Here is a 22065-nt window from a genome sequence, read left to right as displayed (position 1 = left end):
CCAGGAAATCTGTCAGCCATCGCCTCTTGACTCACAATTTGACAAGTTCTTTTGTTAAATATCGCTTCTGTATGGGCTGCAAAGAGTTCCTCCTGGATTCTCTTTTATCAAGGGCTGTTATTCTCAGCTATAGGTTCAGAAAATGTCATGTTTTCAGACAGGGTGAGTTACCCGCAGTTGCACAGATGATAATTGAAGGAGTCTGTACATATGGTGGCCAAAGAAGTAGTGCTTAAATATTTCCATTCAGGAAACGTTCGCATGCAAACACGCTAGGACTGTTGCTGTAAGGTTGTCTTAGACCTGGTAGTGCATCAAGCAATGGATCTTGCTTTGGACTGGAGGAGTAATCAAGGAGGGAAAGGGTTTTTATAATATTTTGAGCAGTTCAGTCTTTATAGGAAAGAAGAGAACGAAGTTCTCCTTTGTGTTTATGGACCACCTCTTGCTGTAGGGAATTGTCTAAGTGAAACTCTGTTTGAAGGAGAGAGCTACAGTTTTTTTGTGTTTATCTACGTAACATAAGAAACTGCTGTTGTAGAACTTACCATTTTTGCTTTAGTTTAATCTGTTTCCAGTAGCAAGGAACATTATGGCATGAAAACTGGCTGTGCTGTCAGAGGTATTTTCCTGAGAGTTTGCACTAGATAGCATGAGTTGATGCTTCAACTGCAGTCTTTTTGCTGCGCACTAGAGTAGTACTGACATTTTATATATGAATCTTCTTTTGTCTGTATAAACTGTTCTTTCATGTCTTAGACTACTGAAATAAGTGTAAATAAACAGAAGTAAATGTAGCTAAATTTCTGCCTCTGTATTACATATTCTCTGTGAAGCTGCTCATTTACGGGTCTGCGAAGAGGAGCTGAAAAAGCAACCCCGTCATGACAGTTGTTTCATGGGAAGAAGGGAGAGAAATTATAAGATAATTTGCAAACATATGCTTCGGTTTAAGAATTAAATCCGTAAAACATGAGCTCTGTTCTGCAGAACCTTTGCACAAGCAGTCTTGCTGAATCAGGCCAGCTCCTCCTATATAGTCGCAGTAGGACTGTCTGCTTTCTCCACTATTGTGGTGAGGATGGAAGCTTCTCCTCCTTTGAAATAAAAACAGGGAAAACCTTGTGTGGATCTAGAATGCCTTGCATGGGTGCAACCTTGCACAGCCCCAGGAAGGAAACAAAATAAATTGATGTAAGCACTTTTCTACCAAAGACACTAGTAGCTATTCCAAAAACGTTTCTTTCACTTCAACAGATGGCTTTCTGTCTCCTGTGTGATCACAAGCCCATTGATTGTTCCTTGTTTCCCACCCTAACTGCTGTTTCCGAACACAAAGTATTGTGTAAGAAACCCAATGCATGTTTATTATATTAAAAACTGTATGTATCAGTGGCTCCAAGTGCCATAGATGTCCTTTATGTTTGAGGTAGTTTAGTTTGTGGTTAACTTCTTGCAGATCATCAGGCACTACTGTGTGTAACCTCAATTTAATTAATCTCAATGGTTGTAGAAGATCAATGGCTTGGTTTCCGGAAGAATAACACATGGATTTATTTACATTTATGTAATAATGAGGTGCTTACCAAACTGTTTCTTAACTAAAGTAGATGTCTCCTGGGACAGTGGTTATGTAATTCTTTCAATTGGTGATTATCTTGGTCTTGAGGAATAGTAACTTAAAAGAAGAGAAAAGCCTGGTGAAACTGGCCTTCACCTATCTAGAATGATGATGCAAGGACTACAGCAGCTCAGACAGCGTTGTGTTTCTGCAAGTGGTTTTGAGTCTAGATCTTGAATCTAAGCATGGGTGGTACAGGGTAAGCGGTAGGACCACAAAGTCAAATTGCTAACTGAACTAGTATATATCAGCTTTTTTCTGCGTGACTTCCTTTCTCTATCCATTCTGGTGTTTTTCCTTATAATGCAGCCTGTCAGTACACGTTGCTATTAAAATCGTTTTCCTGACTTGCCATGTCTGTTTCAAAGCTTTCATATGTTTTTTGTAGTTTAAAAAAATAAAAAATTAAAAAATATTTAAATCTACCTTTGGCTGCCTCCTGCCCAGCACCAGCAAATTCCCCATACCGAACGTTCGCTATAAAGGGTGAATCATCCATCCAACACTGCGGGAGATTCCCCATTTAAAAGAAGAATCAAGTATTGTTCGGTGCATTTGATTTTTCTCCTACCTGCCTGTCAAATTGTGCTTCCCTTTTCAGGGTTCACTACACAGTGAAGATGGCAAGCACTATGTTGTTAGGTTAATCCTAGTGTGCGTACGTGTCATGGCTACTGTCAATAATTCAGGGAACTGCCAGTAAAGGGTAACCTTTCTCATTAGTGATTTCCACAGGACAGCGAGGAGGGCTGTAGAAGCAGCTAAGTGTCCTAGGTAGCACCTGACCCGTAGCTCATGTTGAAGATATTTCTGTCACTGCAAGAAGCACGTCTTCTTCTGAAGAGCTGTTTATTCATCACTTCGGGTTTTGGTAACAAAAGCTTCCAAGTGCTGGGAGGAGTGTGTCAGCCAAAGGAAAACCTTGCTGAACATCAAGGAGTTGCTCTAAGCACATTGTTGTGAGGAAAGTTGCTGAGTGAACCACAAGAGGAGCGTGATCTTCTAAAGAAAGCAGGAGATGAACTAAGTATGAGCAGTGCAGTTGTGGTTGTCTTCGCTGGAATCGTGTGGGAAGGGCAGTTCATGAACTCCTCTCTAAAAGCATGTTAAAGTTCTAGGAGGTAGTTCCGTGGTATTCTAAGTAGATGCTAGACCTTTAAAATTTTGATTCATCTAGGTTTTCATAATACTGATGTGATTCAAGATAATCATTGACTTCTGTAATAGCAAAACTATGAAAACTCTTAAAGTCAGCTGAAAAATCACATCCAAGGGGAAAAAAGTGCTCAGAAGAAACGTTGAAACCTGATACAGAATTCTTTTGGAAAAACAAATGGAAAATGACAGTAATAACCTAAATTGTTACATGCCTTGAAGGAAAAAATCCTGTAATCTCATGTGAAAGGGTTGCAGGTTCTCAGTGATTTCGTTAACCGCAGTGTGTTATTTATAGTGCTCTGATGCATCTTAGTCTGTAAGAAAGCTAGGTTGGGCAATGATCTAGCTCACATTCCATGTTCTATTTTTTAGCTTTGTTATAAGCACTTCTTGGACAAAACTTTTCTGCACTCTTCACAGTTCAGCACTGCAGTCTGTACCATGCAGATTACTTCCTGCTTTGGATTTCTCAGAAACCAGTGGTATTCTGGGGAATTCTTTCTGTTGTGGTTTTTTTTTTTTTTTTTTAGAATCATGAATATTCCTGAAAACTGGCTGTTGCCCACTTAGAAGAGCAGGAGGGGAAATGTTAGGTGATACATCATGAGTGTTGGAAAACACCCTTGCCTGATCTGATTTAAATCTGAATTACAGATTTTAGAAGATACTTTAAAAAAAAAAAAAGAAGTTGGATGGACAGAGCACAAAGTACAAGAGCAGAAGATCACACTCCTTTCTTGTTCTACTGTATCTGCTAGCTTTAGCTGCTGCACAATAGCAAAATTATAGTGGGACATATAATACAATGAGTTAATATATGTATACATGTAGGCCTTTTAATTAGGAACATATAAAATAACATTTGCTATGTATTTTCTCGATGAGAGGAGACGCTAGTGTTTAATAACTAAGAATCAGGGAAAATTTCTATTTTCATTGCACTCTGATTATACTTGATCAGTCAATTTCATGATAGAATATTAGTATTCATTTACACAGGGAGACAGTGCAGTGTGCTCTGCAGACATTATAACTGGGTAGTATTATAAGCTGGTTTCGTGCAAGAGATCAAATCGGATTTTAGTGCAAAAAAAACCAGGGATCTGAGTGCCTTGCTAGCACTCCTTTCCCAATTGTCAGTGTGCTGCAGGTCCATAATACTTTCTGAAATTGCATCTTAAGGGGGAAAGTACTCAAATCATCGTACGTGAGGAGGGAAGGAGGTAAAGTGAGGAAATTAATAAAAATCAAAAGTCAAAAAAAAAGATTGAATTGGCTGGAGAGAGGCAGTTGTGGAGGAAGGAGAAAGGAACGAATGCAAGACTGTTAGGAGAGAAGAGGATGTTACAATGAAAGAATTTGAGCAAATATTAGACCGAAAGACAAAAGAACACTTTTAGAATAAATGCTTTCAGACACTGTATAAATGTTCTGTCTTCAGATGGGAGAAAGTTAGATTTGTGAGAAGGTGGATGAAATCCAATGCTAGCATTAGGCTTGATTATTAAAATTTTGTGAAGTTCTTATTGCAGTAAAAAAGGTGGTGTAGGCTTTCTATCTCAAAGTTTTTGTTCATTTTTAACTAACCATTTTCCTTATGTTAAGGTGTGTGACCCATGAGTAATGTATTGTGTATACCCCAAACTGACCTGCTTTGACTGTGCAAACTGTGTTTTAGAATGTTTTGTATCATTTAACCTGTGTTTCCTTGTTCATTGATGCTTGTAATCAGCATGTTTTGAGTAAGACACATTCGGATTATCAGGCATCTGAGATGAAGAAGGTACATCCTCTGGGCCACCAGATGGAGTTAACACCACTTTGCAGTATTTTCTCTTTCCCTTTCTCAGTTTGTTCATGTAGGTGAACTCTTAGAAGCTAATTACTAACTGGTGAACATCATTGTCCTATCTTGCAGGCTTTGCTGTAGCCCAGTGCATAAATCAGCACAATCCATCACCACTCTCGTCACCATCACCTTCCAGTGGCAGTGGGAGCACAGGGCGCTGTGATTCAGTGACTGCAAGCTCAACTTCCACTCCTTCTGCTGCACAGAGCCCATCAGGTATTAAATCACAATTTTCAGCATAGTCACCAAGGGATGTAGAGTACTGTAAATGTTACTGAAAAATTAACTTCCTGTGTTATCAAATTAAATACAGAGTAGGGGGTTGTTTTCAGATCGCCTGATCATTCACCTAAACTAGTTAAAGTAAATTGTGGTGCAAATTTTAATGATTTATTCAGCTTTTTGAAACTCCTTATCCAATGCATACAGCAGTGTTCTTAAATACTGGTGAAATTTATCTTGTTGTCTGATTTGTCTCCCAGCACATATGATTTGAAACGTTTTTTTGTTTAAACAGAAATACTGTTTTGCATAAACTCATGCTGACATTTGTTTGCCCTAATGAATAAGTTCATCTCCACATAAAGCATCTGTATGAATCGGGCAACATTGACTTTCAGTCAGTTATATAATCATATGCTTATCTGATACTTCTGTTAATTTTTAACAAGAGGCCAAATATGAGACACTTTGAAATAGCTGTAGTTATTTAGAATGCTAACACTACACTGAGGAATGAAATGCCTTCACTCCTTTTTTTTTTCCTGTAGTGTTTCTGGGGAATCCTGTAATGGTGTTTGTTTTGAATACAAATGGTATGTGAGGTAGAGAACCTCCAGCTGGAGGCTAAGCGAGAAGTAAATTCTGAAGGGTGCATATTGAAATGCCTTCAGTCTAGAACTGACCCTACTCTAACTCTTTTTGGTTATTAAAAATAGATTCGCAAGAACTTTTCAAACAGCCCCTCATTTTGGCAGTCACTTGCAATGTTGATCACTCTTTGAAATGGTTGTTATGGTTCCCCCATTAAGATATACCATTTTGCCTTCATTTGGAAGTTTTGTGTTGATAAAAGTAAACTTTTTTGCAGTTTTACAGGAAATGATGCAATCTTTGTTAGGCATTTAGTGTTTTGGAGGTCATGAAATGCCTTAGTTTCACTGAACACTGTGTCAGGAGATCAGTGTACATTTTATGTCCGAAGTGACTATCCTTGCAAGAAGTACCACTGGAAAAGGGTAAGCAAAAGCTGCTTATCAAGTTTATGAACAGTTTGTAAAGCATTCTAGCATCCAGTCGTTATTTAAAAGCATTAATTACTGTTATAGACTAACATATAGTCAAAATACTCTTGCAATATGTGCAATTCCAGATTGAAATTTGAGATATTTTTCTAATGCAATCCATTCAAAACTTTGGAGGGATCTCATTTTATTTTCTCTGCTAGCAAGTGATCGCTATTATCCAGTCTTCAGAGGGTCTGGATAGATATGTGGAGATTACACAGAGAAGTGGTATGATCTGTCAGAAGTCTCGATATAGGTTGGCATTAAAGACAGAAACCACTTGTTTCACTTACATGTTTCACTCTAGCTGTAGAAGAGAGGCTCAGCTACTATGTCCTTCACTGTATTTGGATCCTCTGAAAGGTGTCTGCAATTTTCTAAGAGAAAACTGTGGTAAAGGAAATGAAAATAATTTTTAAATTCTAGCTGCTGTTGTAAGCAACATGTTAGTTCACAGAACGTAATATGCAGCAAGAGTATATTACATACTTCAGACAGAGGTCTTTCAAGTACATGTAATCTGACTTCTGTGAAGAGCTGAGTAAATTCGTAGCATGCAGTTCCTCATCTAGCATATTTTAATTTAAAATAATAAGAGTTTTGAAATGCCTGGTTTCAGTCTGCACTTTACCAGTTCAGTTGCATGAATGGTTCACATTTAGTGTGACCTACATTGTGGCTTCATCATGAAGCATGTTCAAAATGCCACGTCATGCAGGAAAACAGTCTTTGGTGTTTTTTTTGGCACAGGACCTGGGGACATTGATAGATGCTTTAGGAAATCTAGTTGTGATGATATAGTTCTGTGCCGTATCACTGTGGGGGTAGGTAGTAACCTTCAGCAAAGGCAGTGGAAATGAATGTGAGAATGTGCTTCAGCTACTTTAATGCCAAGTCAACAACTCTTATTAACCTGATGCAGGGATGAATTTTGAGCTAAGCTCCTGGATTCTTCAAAACTGCTCTGTTCATCTGAACTGAACTGCTAACGTAGTTGCAGCCAATACTGAACAAGTAATGTTATAAACAGTTAACAGCTGAGTAGCTGACAGTGCCTCCAGGTCCTTAGTACAGACTAGAGAGGATGCTGAAATCACCGAGGCTCTGGTGCAGGGTGTTGGGGATGAGGGACAGGGCAGGGGGATGTCTCTGACCCATGTAGGTGCTTTGACACTTTTTGCTGATCTTAAGTATCAAAGCATTTGATGCTGATTCTGCTCTATTCCTGAGAATTGTTTCTGCATTAACTAATTTGACCAGTTTATTGCAAACTTGTAATGAATATTCTCCCTTCTGTAGTATTCATATGTAGTTGTGGTCTATACTGTAACCTGCTGCCAGGAGCACAACCATGAAAGAGGGAATCTGGTTGGTTTGTCCAGACGACTGTTCTGCAGGCTTGTGCCTGAACAGAAGTATGCTGCTAAAAAATAAGTGACAGTGTCTTGATATCAGCACTTACTGACCACTCAGCTGAGTTACTGAAATGATTGTTGATATTTGTCTACTTCGGTGTGAAACTAGGTGACGTTTCCCCTAACCTGTTCTAATCTGCCTTATTCTGCTGTGAAGTAGTAGAGGAGGCTTGCATGAAGGTCTTTCCCAGCCTAATGATTCTGTGACTTAATTCTGTGATTCTTAATATGAAGTGACAAGAAACATTGTCAGCTCCTTCAAGGAGAAAGAAATAAGTAGCTGATTAACAGCAAGCAGTTACCAAGATTTGTTTTATGCCCCGAGGTAGCACTTGAATGCTGCCACCATCTGTCACGTAAGAGTCCCTTCTCATTTCCCATTCCATTCTAAACATGCACATGAACACAGGTGTGTTCCCTATCTCTTCTGCCTTCCCTCCTCCCGTGTTTCTTCTAGCAGCTAAGCAGGTTGCTGACGGTGAAGAGCATGCTAGGTTTCTCAAGAACTTCAGTGAAGAAGGCCAGCTAACAAAAAAGGAGAGATGGATATGTGAATGTCATGGAAACTACCTCAACTGTCTTCCTTAAGGACAACATCTTAAACCATGACAGCTGCTTTTGCTGTGAACTTGTAATTACTACTACTGTCCTAAGCTGCTGTCTGTTGACAGATTTAGGCTGTTCAACGTTTGATATGTTTGAGATGGTACTTATAATCTTCACAGAGATCTTCCAGGGAATAAGATTTGGAGCATGACAGAGTGACTTTACATAAAACAGTGATAGATGAGAACAAAATAAAGACAAGTTGCATATTTGTTAGTTGAGGAAAAGTTTTAAAATAGTATACATTGAACAGTAAAAGAGCTTTTGAAAATGTATCACTGGAAAAAAAATATTTTGTTTTGTAAAAACATTTTCCTTGCTATCACTCTGATCTGCATCAAGCAATATCACACTGTCTTAATGCAAGAACGGAGTGTAACTGAACTTACATAGAACCACTTGGCTAAACATGTTTCATTTGCTATAAGAGAACAATAGTTGCATCAACTGCTTTGTCACAAGTAAAATAAACTTTTATAATTCCTGAGTCCTACCTAGTAACTGCCACAATACTTTGCGGCATAGAAGTTTTAAAGCCTGACAGCTCCCACATATCTGGCAGTTAAACTTAGCCCTTTGCAAGTTCTCTGTTCCTTAAAATAGAAAAAGGAGAAGCCATCCCTTAAAGAAAGAAGAGTCTCTAGCAAGACAGAAAAAGTACTGCCAGGTTTTGCAAATGCTGCTATCCTGTTAGGTATTTTTTGTTGTATTTACAGTCTCTTTTTAATGAACACACCCATTCGAAATGTTGCTGTGCCTAGGGTGGAACTGTTCTCTTGCTAGACAGACTTTAATCTATAAGTTTCTAAGCTTAGGATATGGTCTTGTCTTGGCTGCACTTCTGGAAAGTGCTTATTTTTATATAAGCCAAGGATTAAGATAAAGAAGCTGTTACTGTAAGTTAGCAGTCTTCCAGAGTTATATATATGTAATGTCATCCACGATTTATTTAATCACTTTTTAAGTTGCCTAAAGCTTTAAAATGCAATTGGCTTCTATACTTAAGAAAATGTTTACACAGGAGCAATGGATATTGAGTAGTTCAGAAAACATTGATCTTCTCTGTCACTTACGCCATATTTCACGCTTCTGGCAGATATTAATGGTAAATGGTCTAAAATAAGCAAAAAGAGCTGTCCCCTGTTGCAGAGAATAAGTTGGATACCAGTCTATAAAATAAAATACGTGTATACTGAAGAGAGAATGCTTAAGACTGGAGAGCCTGTGAGAACAGTGCCTGCCATCTTACTGAAACCATCACAATTTCCTCTGTGATCAGTAATGTAAATGTGGTGTGATCTGTTCTCCAGTGGGAGTAATTTTCTAATTAGCTGAGGAAGTACTTTTGTTCCTAGAAAGTTTCTTTCTCTGAAACTTTCTACACACCAAGCATCATCATCTTAACTGCTGTTATCTTTTAAAGTGCTGCATTTGGCTTTGTTATAATCCAAGTATAATACTTCACTTTCACATCTTAGAATAGTAGTGCTGAGTGGTCTGAAGTAGTCACCTGCTCAGGAGAGCACCTCGTGTAATGTGTTGCCAGTCGGAATCAGAATAATTCTCTATCACTAGAATGCACAATGGAAAGGTTTTCCCAAGGTTTTTACAGGATGTGAGTAGATCATAATGCAAATGCATACCAGTCCTGTCTCAGTGTAAGTGCTGTCAGAATTGCCAGATGTAGTCCAAACCGTATCATGTACATTTCTAGATAGGTAAGCAAAAAATAACTTCACTTAAGCTCACTTGTTTCTAAATAAATAAATGAGTTAATTCTTCCAGCTGCAGAAGTACTTCCCAAACTTAAAAAGACTCAGCTGTTAAATTGTATGCAAGATACCAGCAGTTATGAATGTGTCCTTGTCACTTATTCTTGTTGCTACTCTAACATTTATCCTTTGTCTTCATTCCAGTTTCCCTTCCTTGTTTCATTGTTAAAACCTTGGTATGATATATTGCTGTGTTTTCCTCTAGTAAGGTCTGGCAGGAAAGGACGACGGCGGGTGTTTAGTCTGTCGGAGGCTGACAGTCACGGTGGACACTGGGTTTAGGTCTTCAAGCAGCAGCTGCAACCGAAACTCACGCAATATCAAATCAGGCAGGTTCCTCCCTAAGATTTGAAAAGCCCGTAACAGTTAATAGAACATACTTGGTTTCCATGCTTGCAGCAGTGACAGCGAGGTAGGAAACTGAAGAAAAGCATCATAAATATTTGACTATACTGGTTTTGGGGAGAATTGTGCAGCAATAATTAGCTGTTTCTGAAAGTCCTACCTACAGTTTCTCCCATATTTCTTGGCTGTTTTGTCAAAGACTGAAATTCTGCTTACTACCAAATGATCTATCAAGCCTCCAGCTTCAAAGCAGCTATGTCTTCATCTGCACAGTGGCAGCTATGGCTGTAGTGGAATTTAGCAAGCACAGGCTTCAGAATGGATGGTAATGCAGGTAGCTGACTGGCAGCAGGAAATCTATTTATAACTTAGAAAAAAACTAGCTTGTATCATCACAGTCCAAGGACAGTCTTACACTGAATGCTTCTTCATTTTACCTGTCATCACATTTGGGCAGATGGCTTTATGGACTGTTTAATTGTCTGCCTGAAAGAGTGGGGAGGGGAAGCAGATACAAGAAGGATGGAAATAGACCTCATACTAGATTCTCACTTACATAACCCGTGTTAACTTGAATCTAATTTATATTTTTCACCACCATAGCATAAGCATTTTTTATTCTGTTAATACTATGTAAACATCCTTTCTCATTTTTAGACTTTGTGTCTTTTCCGTTAGTGTGCTCTTACTTACATTTTTGTTATCCTTTCACAGTATATTGCTGTACAGTTTAAGACATTTTTCTGTAGACTGTATTCATTCTTACCTCTTTCTGTTCTTTTCTCTCTTCTTTCCCTAATGACCATAATAACATAAGTTAATATAACAGAAGTGGAGCGATTTTCTTCTATTATGTTATCAAGGTTATTTTTACAGGAGTGCTGGGAAAAAAAAAAAAAAGAAAGGTTGCTGAGCCCACCACAACCAAAGATAGCTGGTAATATCCAGTGTCGATGCCCTGTTTTTTAACCTTGTTTGGTACTTAAATTCCATATCTGGCTTTTTTTTTTTTTTGTGCCAGAACATTCCTGCTTAAACGCATGTGAGTTGCGGAGAGGTAAATAGAAATATTTTTTCCCATGTTAGATGATAACTCCTTGATATTTAAGAGTAAAGTATGTCTTAGTGATTAGTGAAAATGACGATTCTTTTTGTTCCTTCTGTCCAAAGTGAAATTTGAATGGAACCAAGTGTTAGGAGTCTGAGTTTTTTTTGAAAGCTACTTAATATTTTTATGTCCAGTGTAGATAGAAGTTCCAAATAATGGGTAAGGAACTTAATCTCCTAGTAGATTGGATATCTTGAAACTTTTTTGAATCAATAGCTTGGTAACTATCCAGATTTTAGAGACAGACATTCTTATAATAAGCCCTTCTTGAGCTTTTTTTCCAGCTAGGGTACATCTTCTTTCCAATTGTTTATTCCAGTTTCAAAGACTCTAAGAATTCAGGTCATACATAAATGCATATTTGTCTATTTGGATCCTTTGCTGAATTGTCTGAGTTCAAAAGGCTTTCAAATTTTGAGCCTCAAAGGTTTCCTTACTGGTAATCATTGCTCTGAAACGTTGTATTCAGTTAACAGGGAGGTGTCGTACATGAAAACTTTCTACATCAAGAAGGTGCTCTTTTTTTTTTTTTTAATACCTCTTTATTTTCCAAATTATCGTTCTAAGATGCTAGATCTCTGTACTCCATTTAGTTTCCTTAGTCTATAGTCTGATCACTTATTTCTTTCTATCATCATATCCAAAAGATATGGGAGATAAATCATATAGCACAAGCTTATAGCTCCAGTTTCAAGCTAAGAATACGCCTGAAGTGCCCATTGATCCCTGAGAGTCTGGTCACAAAGATGCAAGTGCCACTCTCACAGTCCAGAAGGGATAATATATTGTAAAACAGTAGCGAGAGCTGTTGACCTTGTCTAGAATGTTATTTTTTTTTTTCCTCTCGTTGTATATTGATATTTGCTTTCTGCCCCTGCAAGGACTAAGTGGCAGTTGGCTACTCTCTGGTTGTTTTGGCAGTAACGCTGTGCTGGGTTACAGCATACCTGTCCCTGCTGCCATTTAATGAGCAGCAGAAGGGAAGTTCTAACAGCGACTAAAGGAATATTGAAAGTAGGGGAGAGAGAGAGACTGCTATCAATAATAAATAAAACAGGAAAAAATAGCGTAGAGCTCTGCTTTTTTATTTTCTGTTTATAAAATACTGTAGCTGAAATACTAGATGCTTAGTTTGTTCTGCTTTTACATTTTCTGATATGTTTTTTACCTTTTTTCTGAATGCATTTTCAGACTTAAATGTAAACTTTGTCAACTCCAGATATTTTTTTATGGAGTCATTTTTCAAATATTTCTGTTTTCTTTGTTGTATTGAGAAGGGAGCCACTTTAGCAGTCATTTAGATCCTACGTGGAAGGATTTGGGACAGTATATCATATCAGAAGAATATGCATGTCTGTCAGGATTTCAATGAATGAAAGTTATGAGGAAATCATTCTCCCAAAAGGAAGGGCTTCTCAGTGCAAGCCTTGCATCACATTCCTGTTATCAATCACCACCATTTCACTAAAACTTCTTGATAGCTCAAAAAAAAACCCTGCAGTTACTTTGAATTTGTCCTTATTTTCCAAAATAACTGGTGATGTCCTTTCTATTTAAAGAGGTGGGGTTTTTGTTTGTTTGGTTGGTTGTTGTTTTTTTTACAATCTAAGTTTCCTTTTCCTTAAAGGGAGAAGCTTTAGCTACAGATTCAGCAAAAAATGAAATCAAGTGATTTTCTGAAGTGAGAATACATCTTTGTTTGGGGTTATCTTACCAGAAAGGTTTAAAAAAAAATCACAACTGTCTCTCACTGTTATCTTACTGATACCTTACTGATACCCATTCCATTCTAAGCTCTGTTTTTCTTTTCTTCTTCCTTATATTCATGTGCTTTTTTGTTTGTTTGTTTTACAGGAGTAATTGGAATCATATTGTAGCAGAAATATTCTAAGGTCCTTGTGCATTAAAAAACAGAATCTAATTCTTAGCTTCTGCATTCACTACATTGCCTTGTAGACTTTTCTACAGATGCCTGTACACTTGAACACATGCTGATTTTTAACAAGAGCTCTAAATGCCTTGAAGCTGGATACCTGTTAACTTGAATGGCATCTATTACTCTAGCCTGAAAAGAAAAAAAAATAATTGTGTGGGCATACTTGCTCATATGAGGTGGTACCCCCGATCCTTTCTGTTTATTATCCATCTGAGCCAAATAAGCAGTTCTCTTGCTAATTACAAGGATTTTAAGGAAAAAAATGGCAATACAAGTAGCTGTTAATGTTTTTTTCACTGTATGGGAAGGGCTAGCAGCATATCGGGTTTCTGTGATATGCAATGTCTTATTGCCAGTTTTATCCATGTTGTAAGCTCCATACTTATGAGCACAGAATTTCATAAAACAAAAGCCTGTGTAAAAACAGGTTTATTTTGCAGCACCTTTCAGTTACAGTATGCACATAATTCTCCTTCCTGTTCTTACATAATTCTACTTTCTATGGCTAAGATATCACTTCAATCTGAATGCGGAGAACGGAATGAGAGAATGACTTCCAGATCTTTGTAAGAATAGGTCTCCTCTTGGGAAAATTAGTCATACAGGGCTTCTTTTCTATTTCTGAAGAGCTGCCTGGCATGGAGTGGTTATTTATTTTAGTCTATACTAAATTCTGGGGAGGCTTTCTTATTCTTCTTATTCTTCTTCCCCTCTATTTCCTTTCTCTAGGAATATTTATGATATTGCTGTATATTACAGTATTATAGATGTAGATTTTCTGGTTCCTAACGTGAACAGTTTATTGCTGGCATTTTATGTTATGCCATCATAATATTTACGTGTCATTTCTAATTACTAAAAAGTAAATTTAAATATGGCGCTTCATAGAACTGTTTTCCACCCAAGTATTCTTAAATATTCATAAGCATAGTACACTGGTTTAATAAGCAGTGTCTATACTAAGTGGAATATTGATTGTTTCTTGGTGTTTTCTTTCAATAGATGGCCCTTCAGCTCCAGAGCAGCCTCACGTGACCATTCCTGGTCTGATGATGATGTCTGACGAAACTCTTTCAGCTGTCTCAAAGTCTAGCAAGAATGTTGTAAAAAACAGTGACATAGAAACAGCAAACCTGTCCCCTAGCCTGATTCCTGCACAGCAGCCCACGATATCGTTAATATCAGATGATAATACAGATGCACTAAGTGTAGAGTCACTTACACTGGTCCCACCGGTTGATCCACACAGTATTCGTACATTCTCCTGCATTCCTCAGCCGCCTTTGCCATCTGAAATTGAAGTTGGCACGGTAAAAGAGACAGAGGAAGAGTGTTGTGACTAAAGCCAACCTGCAGACTGTGATAAACAGTGAACCAAATTCTTGTCTGGGAGCGCAGATACTTCTTGAAGCATCAGAGGCTATGGTCTGCAAGAAGAGGCCCACTGGTGAAGCATGTGGGCAGCTTTTAGGACAAACATCAGAAGTTTGGCATATTTAAACCGGAGAAAAAAACTTCAAATCTGGACTGGGTATCTCCAAGCCCATTTCTGGTATACAAGAACATGAATGTACTTCAGATCACCTACTTTATTATAAAAATAAAGCTCCAGCTGCGGTAACTAAATTAATTGTAAAAGGTCTACAGTATTATGGCAAAGTGAAGAAAATTTTGGATACCTGGTTCAGGATGTTGTATCGCTACTTTGAAACTGGAGACATACCCACTGACAAGGAAAAAAATACATATACTATAGTACAGACATACCACTTCCATTCGATTCATGAATGTTTTTTTAATCCTGATCTCTTTCAGCTTTTGTTGGCCTGTACGATACCAGCAGGCTTGGCCCCTTTAAGTGTTGTATTCATAGGTCTCCAAACTTCAATATTGTGTTTTCCACGTGTAATATTTTTTCAAGGTTTGATTCAAAGCAAGATACATCTCAAAGCTTTTTTTTTAAGGTAAAACTCTGAAATTTAATATGACAGCTGCTTATGCAGATTAATGTAAGGGATTTTTGAGACTTTTTCAGTCTTTGCTTAACCAGCTACAGAGGGATGGGAAATATTTTAAGAGATTGCTATAGCTTGTTTGTTCACTGCTGACAGTCAAATTGCTACACCTCTGAGGAGTGATATCTTCTATACTGAAGGACAGCTAGAAGCAGACAGAAGCAGTTTTACTCTAAAGAGGCTTGTGTTGTGTTTTTTTTTTTGTTGTTGGCAGGCAGGTTTTTTCATATTCCTGTAAGAAGTAGGTCCCCACATCTAACCAGTAATTCCTTTGCAAGTCTGAAAATAAAAAGGAAATTTTTTCCCATCTGGGAGATTATCCCTGTTAAATGAAATTACAACATAAAAGTGATTCTGAGTTTATACTTGCCTTACCAAATTTGCCTCTTAGATCCTGATTCTGAGTTGACAGGAAGTAGAAGAAAATTGTGGAGTAAAGCTTGGAGTGCTCTGCTGACTTTATATGGAATTTAAAGTGAATGGAGTTCAAGCTTTCTGATCAATTTCTATGTGTGTTCATTTAAGCTAGCAGTAAGATGAGCAGTGTTTCATTATTGGTCTGCACATAACATTGAATGCTCTCTGGCTCTCAAAGATCGAAGTCTACTATTTACTTTACTTTGGATTTCAGTCATCAGTGCAATCTGTTTCCTGATTGTCTTTGCGAATATTGATTTCATATCAAATAGGTGAATCTGAATTTTTTTTACCTACTTTTCAGTCCTACCGTATCTCTTCCTTGCTGTCAGATGGAATACTTGAATTGATTTTAAATATTGCATTTATATGAGATTGAATAATCCACAGGTATCACTTTGCTTGTTTTTCCATATTTTCCTTTGTGTAATGATTTAATCTTTGTAAAACATGGATATAGCATGGCTACTATTGAAAGCCAGCATTTTTTCTTTCATTATCAGCTTTTGCATGCAGCTTTGTTCACTTCTGGTTTTCTGTGGCTTCTGCTTCATCTCAATTGAATTAACCACTATTCTGACCATTCCAGAATGGCTCAAACTCTAAAATGAAATCTGAGAACTAGGTGTCTTTAGCACTGTTAAGGGTGTGGGATGAGAATTCGGCCTTGCTGGATTAAGAGGCCACTATTAATTTTTTTTATGTGCTTGGGGTAAGTTTTCACTGGAGTCACTGTTGTGGCTAATGTACACATACCTGAACAAGCTTAGACATCAGTAGCAATTTGGGCAGAAGGACCACATAAATATGTCTTATTAGCTTAACTTATTGCGGTCTAGACTTTCTCTAGCATGTTGCTGCAGTGCTCTGTAGCCACAGTAATAGTCTAAAGATCAGTATAAAAAATGATTCCTTGCTTAATTTGAAAGCATTTTATGTTGTTAACCTAAACTCTTCACCTAGATTACAGAAAATGCCACTGTGCAGGCCGAGTTCCCTTAAATAGAATTAATTTTAGACAGAAAATCCTTGATCTATCTTTATCTAATGTAAAATTCAGTCCTAGCAAAATTAGGAGCATGCACAAAGCAGCTTTTTAACGGGCATGCATAATCTCACCCTTGAGCCATGCTGCACAAGAAAGGGGATGTGGGGAAAGAAGGCCGACTGTTTTTCATTGCCTTGGAGTGGCTTTTAAGTCCCATGACTGGTTGTCTACCAAGAGCTTCACAGGAAGCAGCTGAGATGCTGTTAGTAGGAATATTAAGGCATATGTGTATAATACAATTTATATTCTCCATGCTGCATTAGGAGACTTAATAATGTAAAAGTTCGGGAGTTGCTGAAATATGTCATCTGAAAATCTTATCTCTGCAAGTATGGTGTTAGTAATCTGCAATTCCTCGAAGAGTATCATATCTATCTGTCTCTTATCAGAAGAACTCAAGGGCTGTTTCCTTATCCCCCCCTTTCACTGTAAAAAGGAAACTCAACCAACAAAGCATTAGCACATCAGCCACAAATACAATTTCTTTTCTAAACAAGTCAATTTGAGTCAGTGTAGCATCCTTCTTTTTATCCAAACCCAAATACCAAGGTGCAGCTGAGAGCAACAGCTGAACGACTGACTATTCAGAAGGCTCACTAATTCAGTGCAACACTGCAGAGAGAAGGGAGGGAAACGAGAATCGCTCTGAAATAAATTCACTAATGGTCCAGAGCAAAATGCTGGAATTTTGTGCGATGAATTCTCAGTGTGTTTGTAGAGGCTATGTCTTAACTTCAGCCATACTCTATTGCATAAAACAGTTCTGTTATTCCCTTCTTTTTGAGGAGATGCACCAAAGACACCAGGGCATACTGAATGTTACTTTATTATTTTGTGCTCTGTCTCATTTTATTAAATTTTACCAAGATATTACTCGTTTAACAGAGCTATGTGTTGCTGTCACTGTCAGGTGTCTGCCTCTTGCGGGTCCCCTTTCTGTTTGTCATCCCGTGGACAGCACTGGATGAGACTTGCGCTTTTTCCTTGCAAAGGGCACACGGGCTGTCCGTTTGGCAATCTGGTAAAGAAAAGAGTGGAAAGGAAGCGTTAGTGGCCAGCTCTAACGTCCACCTTGCTAGTGAGTAATGTTTGCTGTGCAAAACTTGTGTGCAAGAATTGGCTTTTGCAGAAATTCTTTGGTACAGGAAGAAACCAAACATTTATCTTCCTGCACTATTTTTTATGAGCTGTGTGGATTAAGAAATTCACTAGAAGTGTGGTCATATGTATACGAATACTGGAGACTGTTTCATGTGAAGTTGTGAATTATACTGTAAAGACTGACCTTGTTTGTACTCTTTGCAGCTATTCATGATAAACTAAAGGTCTGAATTCTGTTCCTTAAATTAAGCTGGGCTTAAAATATAAAATTACACCTGTTAAAGAGAAACCTCAGTGTTCTTTGCTTTACAACACAGCTGGAATTTTCCTTGAAGTCACTTGAAGAAAAAATGTTGATGTCTTCCAGAATTGATTTGCTGTCTTGAAATGCTCTTGCTAAAGTAGAGGTATGTGGCATTTAAAGACTTTTATCGCTTCTCCAGAATTTAAAACTCAAAGCTCATCACTATTCAGAGTTTTAAATCAATGTCCTACAAGTTTAGGTCAGTCATACAAGCTCTTTGCCCCCATAGCAACAGAATACAGGGGGAAATAATGTTTTCTTCTGGGGATTTGAAGTATTCTTGTTGGCAAAATTTTAAAATTGATGGTTAAAGTAGTTTACAGCAAAATCAACAATCCTTAGGATTGAAGTTACTGAGAATTTTTTTCTTACTTCGCAGTAAGATGCCAGTAGCTAGAATTGCCACGCGTGCAACAAGAGGCCATGGCTGGTTACCGTAACTGAGCTAGGAGTTCAAAAACTGCCTGGCAATTGAGTGTCATCCTACTAGTAGGAAATGGACTTATTTTTCCTCGTGAAGTAAACGAAATGTAAAACTGTATGCTTGAAGACATGGGTAAGCTCTCAGCCAACCAGGTCAAACTGTAAGTGTGAAGCCACTCCATGGCACTGAGCACTTCAGTCACAGGGTGTCTGTGCTCGTGTAATCTGTCACTCTTTTCTGCACAGGTGTTACAGGTAAATGCACCATAGCCTAATGAATAGTTTTGCTGATGTGTATGTCCTACTCTTCCAAGAAAAAAAATCATGCTAAGTATTCATACATTGTCTTCACTAAGCAGCTGAAGTTAAATGGGGAGTCACTTTTAGAAGAGCATTGTGCAGGCAGCTGTCAGCTAGGAAATTTAGTCTTTTGGTCCTACAGCTGAATCAGAGATTTGGGAAGAGACAGGGCATCAATGGGATCTGGGCGTTTTGCCTCAAAAGTGGTTAAGTCTCCTTACTAAGTTTCCTACTCATTTTCAGACAACCAGACCATAAGCATTTAAATGTCTTTTTGAAGTTCAGAGCTGTTCTGTCTGTCTTCTTGAAAGAGCCTTTGGGTACATCACTGTTTACCCACCTTTGGCTTACTTTGGGGTGTCGTTCACCTGGCCACTGCACTTTGAGGGGTTTTCCTGCGCTCACCTGCTCTGCTCTGTTGTTTCCCAATGTTTACAGCATGAATCCCAAACGTGTACCAACCCTCACTGCCTCCTGCAAAGCAGATGGTGATCTGGGCAGGACGTGCTGGGTGGGGGCATGCAGAAGGTGGGCAGGGGGAAATGCTCGGGGGGGTTCTGCTGTTCAGGGTTATTTGAGCAGCAAGAGGTATGGGAGATGCAGGTCTGGACTGAGTCTCAAACAGAAGGTTCTTTCATATGGAAAAATATTTTTATATTACATTTGTACAGACTTTTCCCTAGTTTGATCTCTCCAGATTTTTAAGGATCTGCACATTGCTTAAACTTGATTTGTTTTGCAAGATGATTTAAAATGTATTTTAGGTTTTCTAATGTATTTAAAAATGTAAAGCTAAGTTTTGCATGTCTAATAAACGTGCACTGTGGCGGTATCTGTTTATTGTTTTGCTAACTAGAATTTATTCATTCTTAATGAATATGAAAAACTTGTCATTGTTGTGACTGTCTCAGCCTCAATGAATGTGTGGAGTGTGTTTATTTAAAAAGGTAACTAAAAAGGGCTTAAGAAGCAAGCAACTAAGAATCCTTGTTGATGACACAAAGTTCAGGCTAGTACATACTAGCCAGGATGTACTGGGATGTGTTCCCAGGATTCTTCTAAGAGCATAAGATACATAAAACTTTTTTCATCTTTTTTTCTGTTACTTTGGTTATGGGTACCCACACTAATGTAAAGCGAACTTAAGGCACGATAATGGCCGTCTGATACTTAAGTCTCTATGAGATGAGAGTCTGAGTTTTTGTGTATTTAAGACTAACCGTGGCAGGAATAGTTACAATAAACATGAAGCTAATTTTGAAAAGGATTGAGAATAGCTTCAAGCTTGCCAATTCCTTAGAATTTCTAGGAGCTTTGGTTTGCCCAGTGATAACACCAAGAATAGACACAACAACTCTAGGGGACCTGCTGGAAGCATTTTAAGCTTTAACTTCAAGCATCTCCATTTGTGAATGTATGTTGATATTTTGTTGCAAACTTTTTACTTCATTTTGAGCTGTTTTGCTGGTTTTGATTATTTTAAGTGCAAAGGGAAATGTATTTTTCTAGAATAAATGCATCTGGGCTTTGAATACTACATAAAGCATTTAATGAATATGGAGGTCTTTCCTCTTATGAAATATATTTCAAAAATGTCTGAAATGTACTTCATTAAAAAAAAGTCCTGAATGTGCACTTACATTTAAAAGGAAAAAAGCCCAAACATGGGGTGAATTGAATTCTGAAATGTCTTTTCTACAGGCAATAAGTGTTAATTATTTAACGTAAGTTATGTTAGAAATTTGGAGTAAATATGACAATATATTATGTTAATTTAAAGAAAAATGTAAATAAGTGGGAAGGGAGTGAAATTAGAAAGCATTGTTGTATGTCTCTGAAATCCAGATTTATATAGCTGAGTTTGTATTTGTTGGCATTAATCATATGTCATGGCTATGGAAAACCTGGGCAAGAATGAACAATAGACCTTTCTTTGTAAATGGAACTTGGCAATAAAAATGGTGTTACTGAGAACTTCCTTCCCCTTCGTGTTGTGTCACTGGATTTGATGTGCAAGGACATCCAGTAACAGTGAAATGCCCAATTTGCAAAAGTGTACTCTTAAGAAGAATGGTGCATGTGAGTGTTAGGCATTCTAATCTTTAAGCTGAAAACTGAAATAGCCAAGGCGTTTCTGCATTGTGTATGTGAGGGAGAGCAGAAAAGAAGCCTGTAGAGGTGATGGAAAGTAGACGAGACCAAGGGTTAAGAGTGGCTGGGCAACATCTAAAGTGGTTGTGAACCACTTGGAAAGTGCCCCTTTGCCTGTCATGTGTGATTTCTTCCACAAATACGTCCTCACATCCTCTTTCTCTGGTGTATGTTGCCAGTTCTGTACATGGATCAAATCCAACAGAGTTATTAGTTGGGTTCTTGTTAATTAGACTCTCCATCTATGGGAATTAATTACAGTCAATGTATGTTCCTTGTGAAATGTTATTTCTCAAACTAGGCATCGGTCCAAAAGCTTTCTTGGGAAGAAATTAAGTCATGTACCATGAAATAAGCAAGGGAGGTATTGTAGACAGGAGACAATACTGCGATTTCCTGTAAGTTGCAAATATTAAACTATGGTGCATGGGGGAAAAAGGGGTCAAATCTGCTCCTGGCAGTTGGTCTCTGTACATTGTGCCACCAGCTCTGCTTTGAGGATACCAGCTTTTGGGTTCATGGCCTCCCTTCCGCTTGAAACTGTTTTGTGCTTCCTGTATCCTTCTGATACCTCAGGACTTTTGCAGCCTTTTGTCTTGTAACGCTTCCTCTGTTTCTGTACAAGATCTGTTTAGATTTGGACGTTGAGTCAGGTTCAGCATCTCGCCCTGTATTGCCAGTGGTCAGAGCTGGAATGAAGAGCACAGCCCCAAGCACTTTCTTCTCCTCCTGACTGGGATAAAATGAACTTGACAAAACACAATGCTGCGTCTGCATAGTCTCATCTTACTCCCCATGAATATCTAAGTGCAACCAGTCCTTCAGTAGGTAAATCCACACCACTATCACTAAGATAATTAATTCCAACATAGTCCTTATAGATAAAGTGAAAGCGTGTCAACATACAATCTGTCTTTATCAAAGTGACTTTGTCTTTATCCAGGTAGCTTTTGTCTAAGTAAAGGTGCAGCATTTGGAGGTTGATGCCTTTGTTATTTGACACTTAAACTGCTGGTCAATGTTTCCATATTGAAGCAAGAGTTCAATGGCATTGCATGCTGGCTCTTTGGGGCGGAAGAATCGGCTCCCTAACCTGTGTTACAGCTTTAAAGCTTGTGGGTAGGCAAAAGCTGTTCAGTACCTTATAAAGATCTTTTTGAATGTGGACTGGGAATGCAAGCTCATGATATGTGTGAGTACTCCCTGAAAA

The 22065-nt window shown here is 38.1% G+C and overlaps 1 protein-coding gene across 10 annotated transcripts in view; it reads left to right on the top strand.

The window, feature by feature from the left end:
* CLEC16A (C-type lectin domain containing 16A) overlaps positions 1–22065 on the top strand; it is a 109725-nt gene that overhangs the window by 64461 nt on the left and 23199 nt on the right. For 3 of the 10 annotated variants that reach the window (XR_013939716.1, XR_013939717.1, XM_080556938.1), the window contains exon 22: positions 4698–4844. Coding sequence is in view for 5 of the 10 variants with exons in the window: in XM_080556938.1 (XP_080413064.1) it covers positions 4698–4844 (147 nt within the window). In the remaining 5 variants the exon portion in view is untranslated. Of the gene's footprint in view, positions 1–4697; positions 4845–5718; positions 5867–9912; positions 10120–12787; positions 12842–14098; positions 20679–22065 lie in introns of those variants that run through there. The other 7 variants (XR_013939718.1, XR_013939719.1, XR_013939720.1 and 4 more) reach the window with 7 other exon arrangements.

Source organism: Anser brachyrhynchus (assembly GCF_964034855.1).
Source record: "Anser brachyrhynchus genome assembly, chromosome: 15".
Taxonomy (NCBI): Eukaryota; Metazoa; Chordata; class Aves; order Anseriformes; family Anatidae; genus Anser; species Anser brachyrhynchus.
Note: the sequence above shows the minus strand (reverse complement) of the source record. Positions and strands in the feature narration are given on the sequence as shown.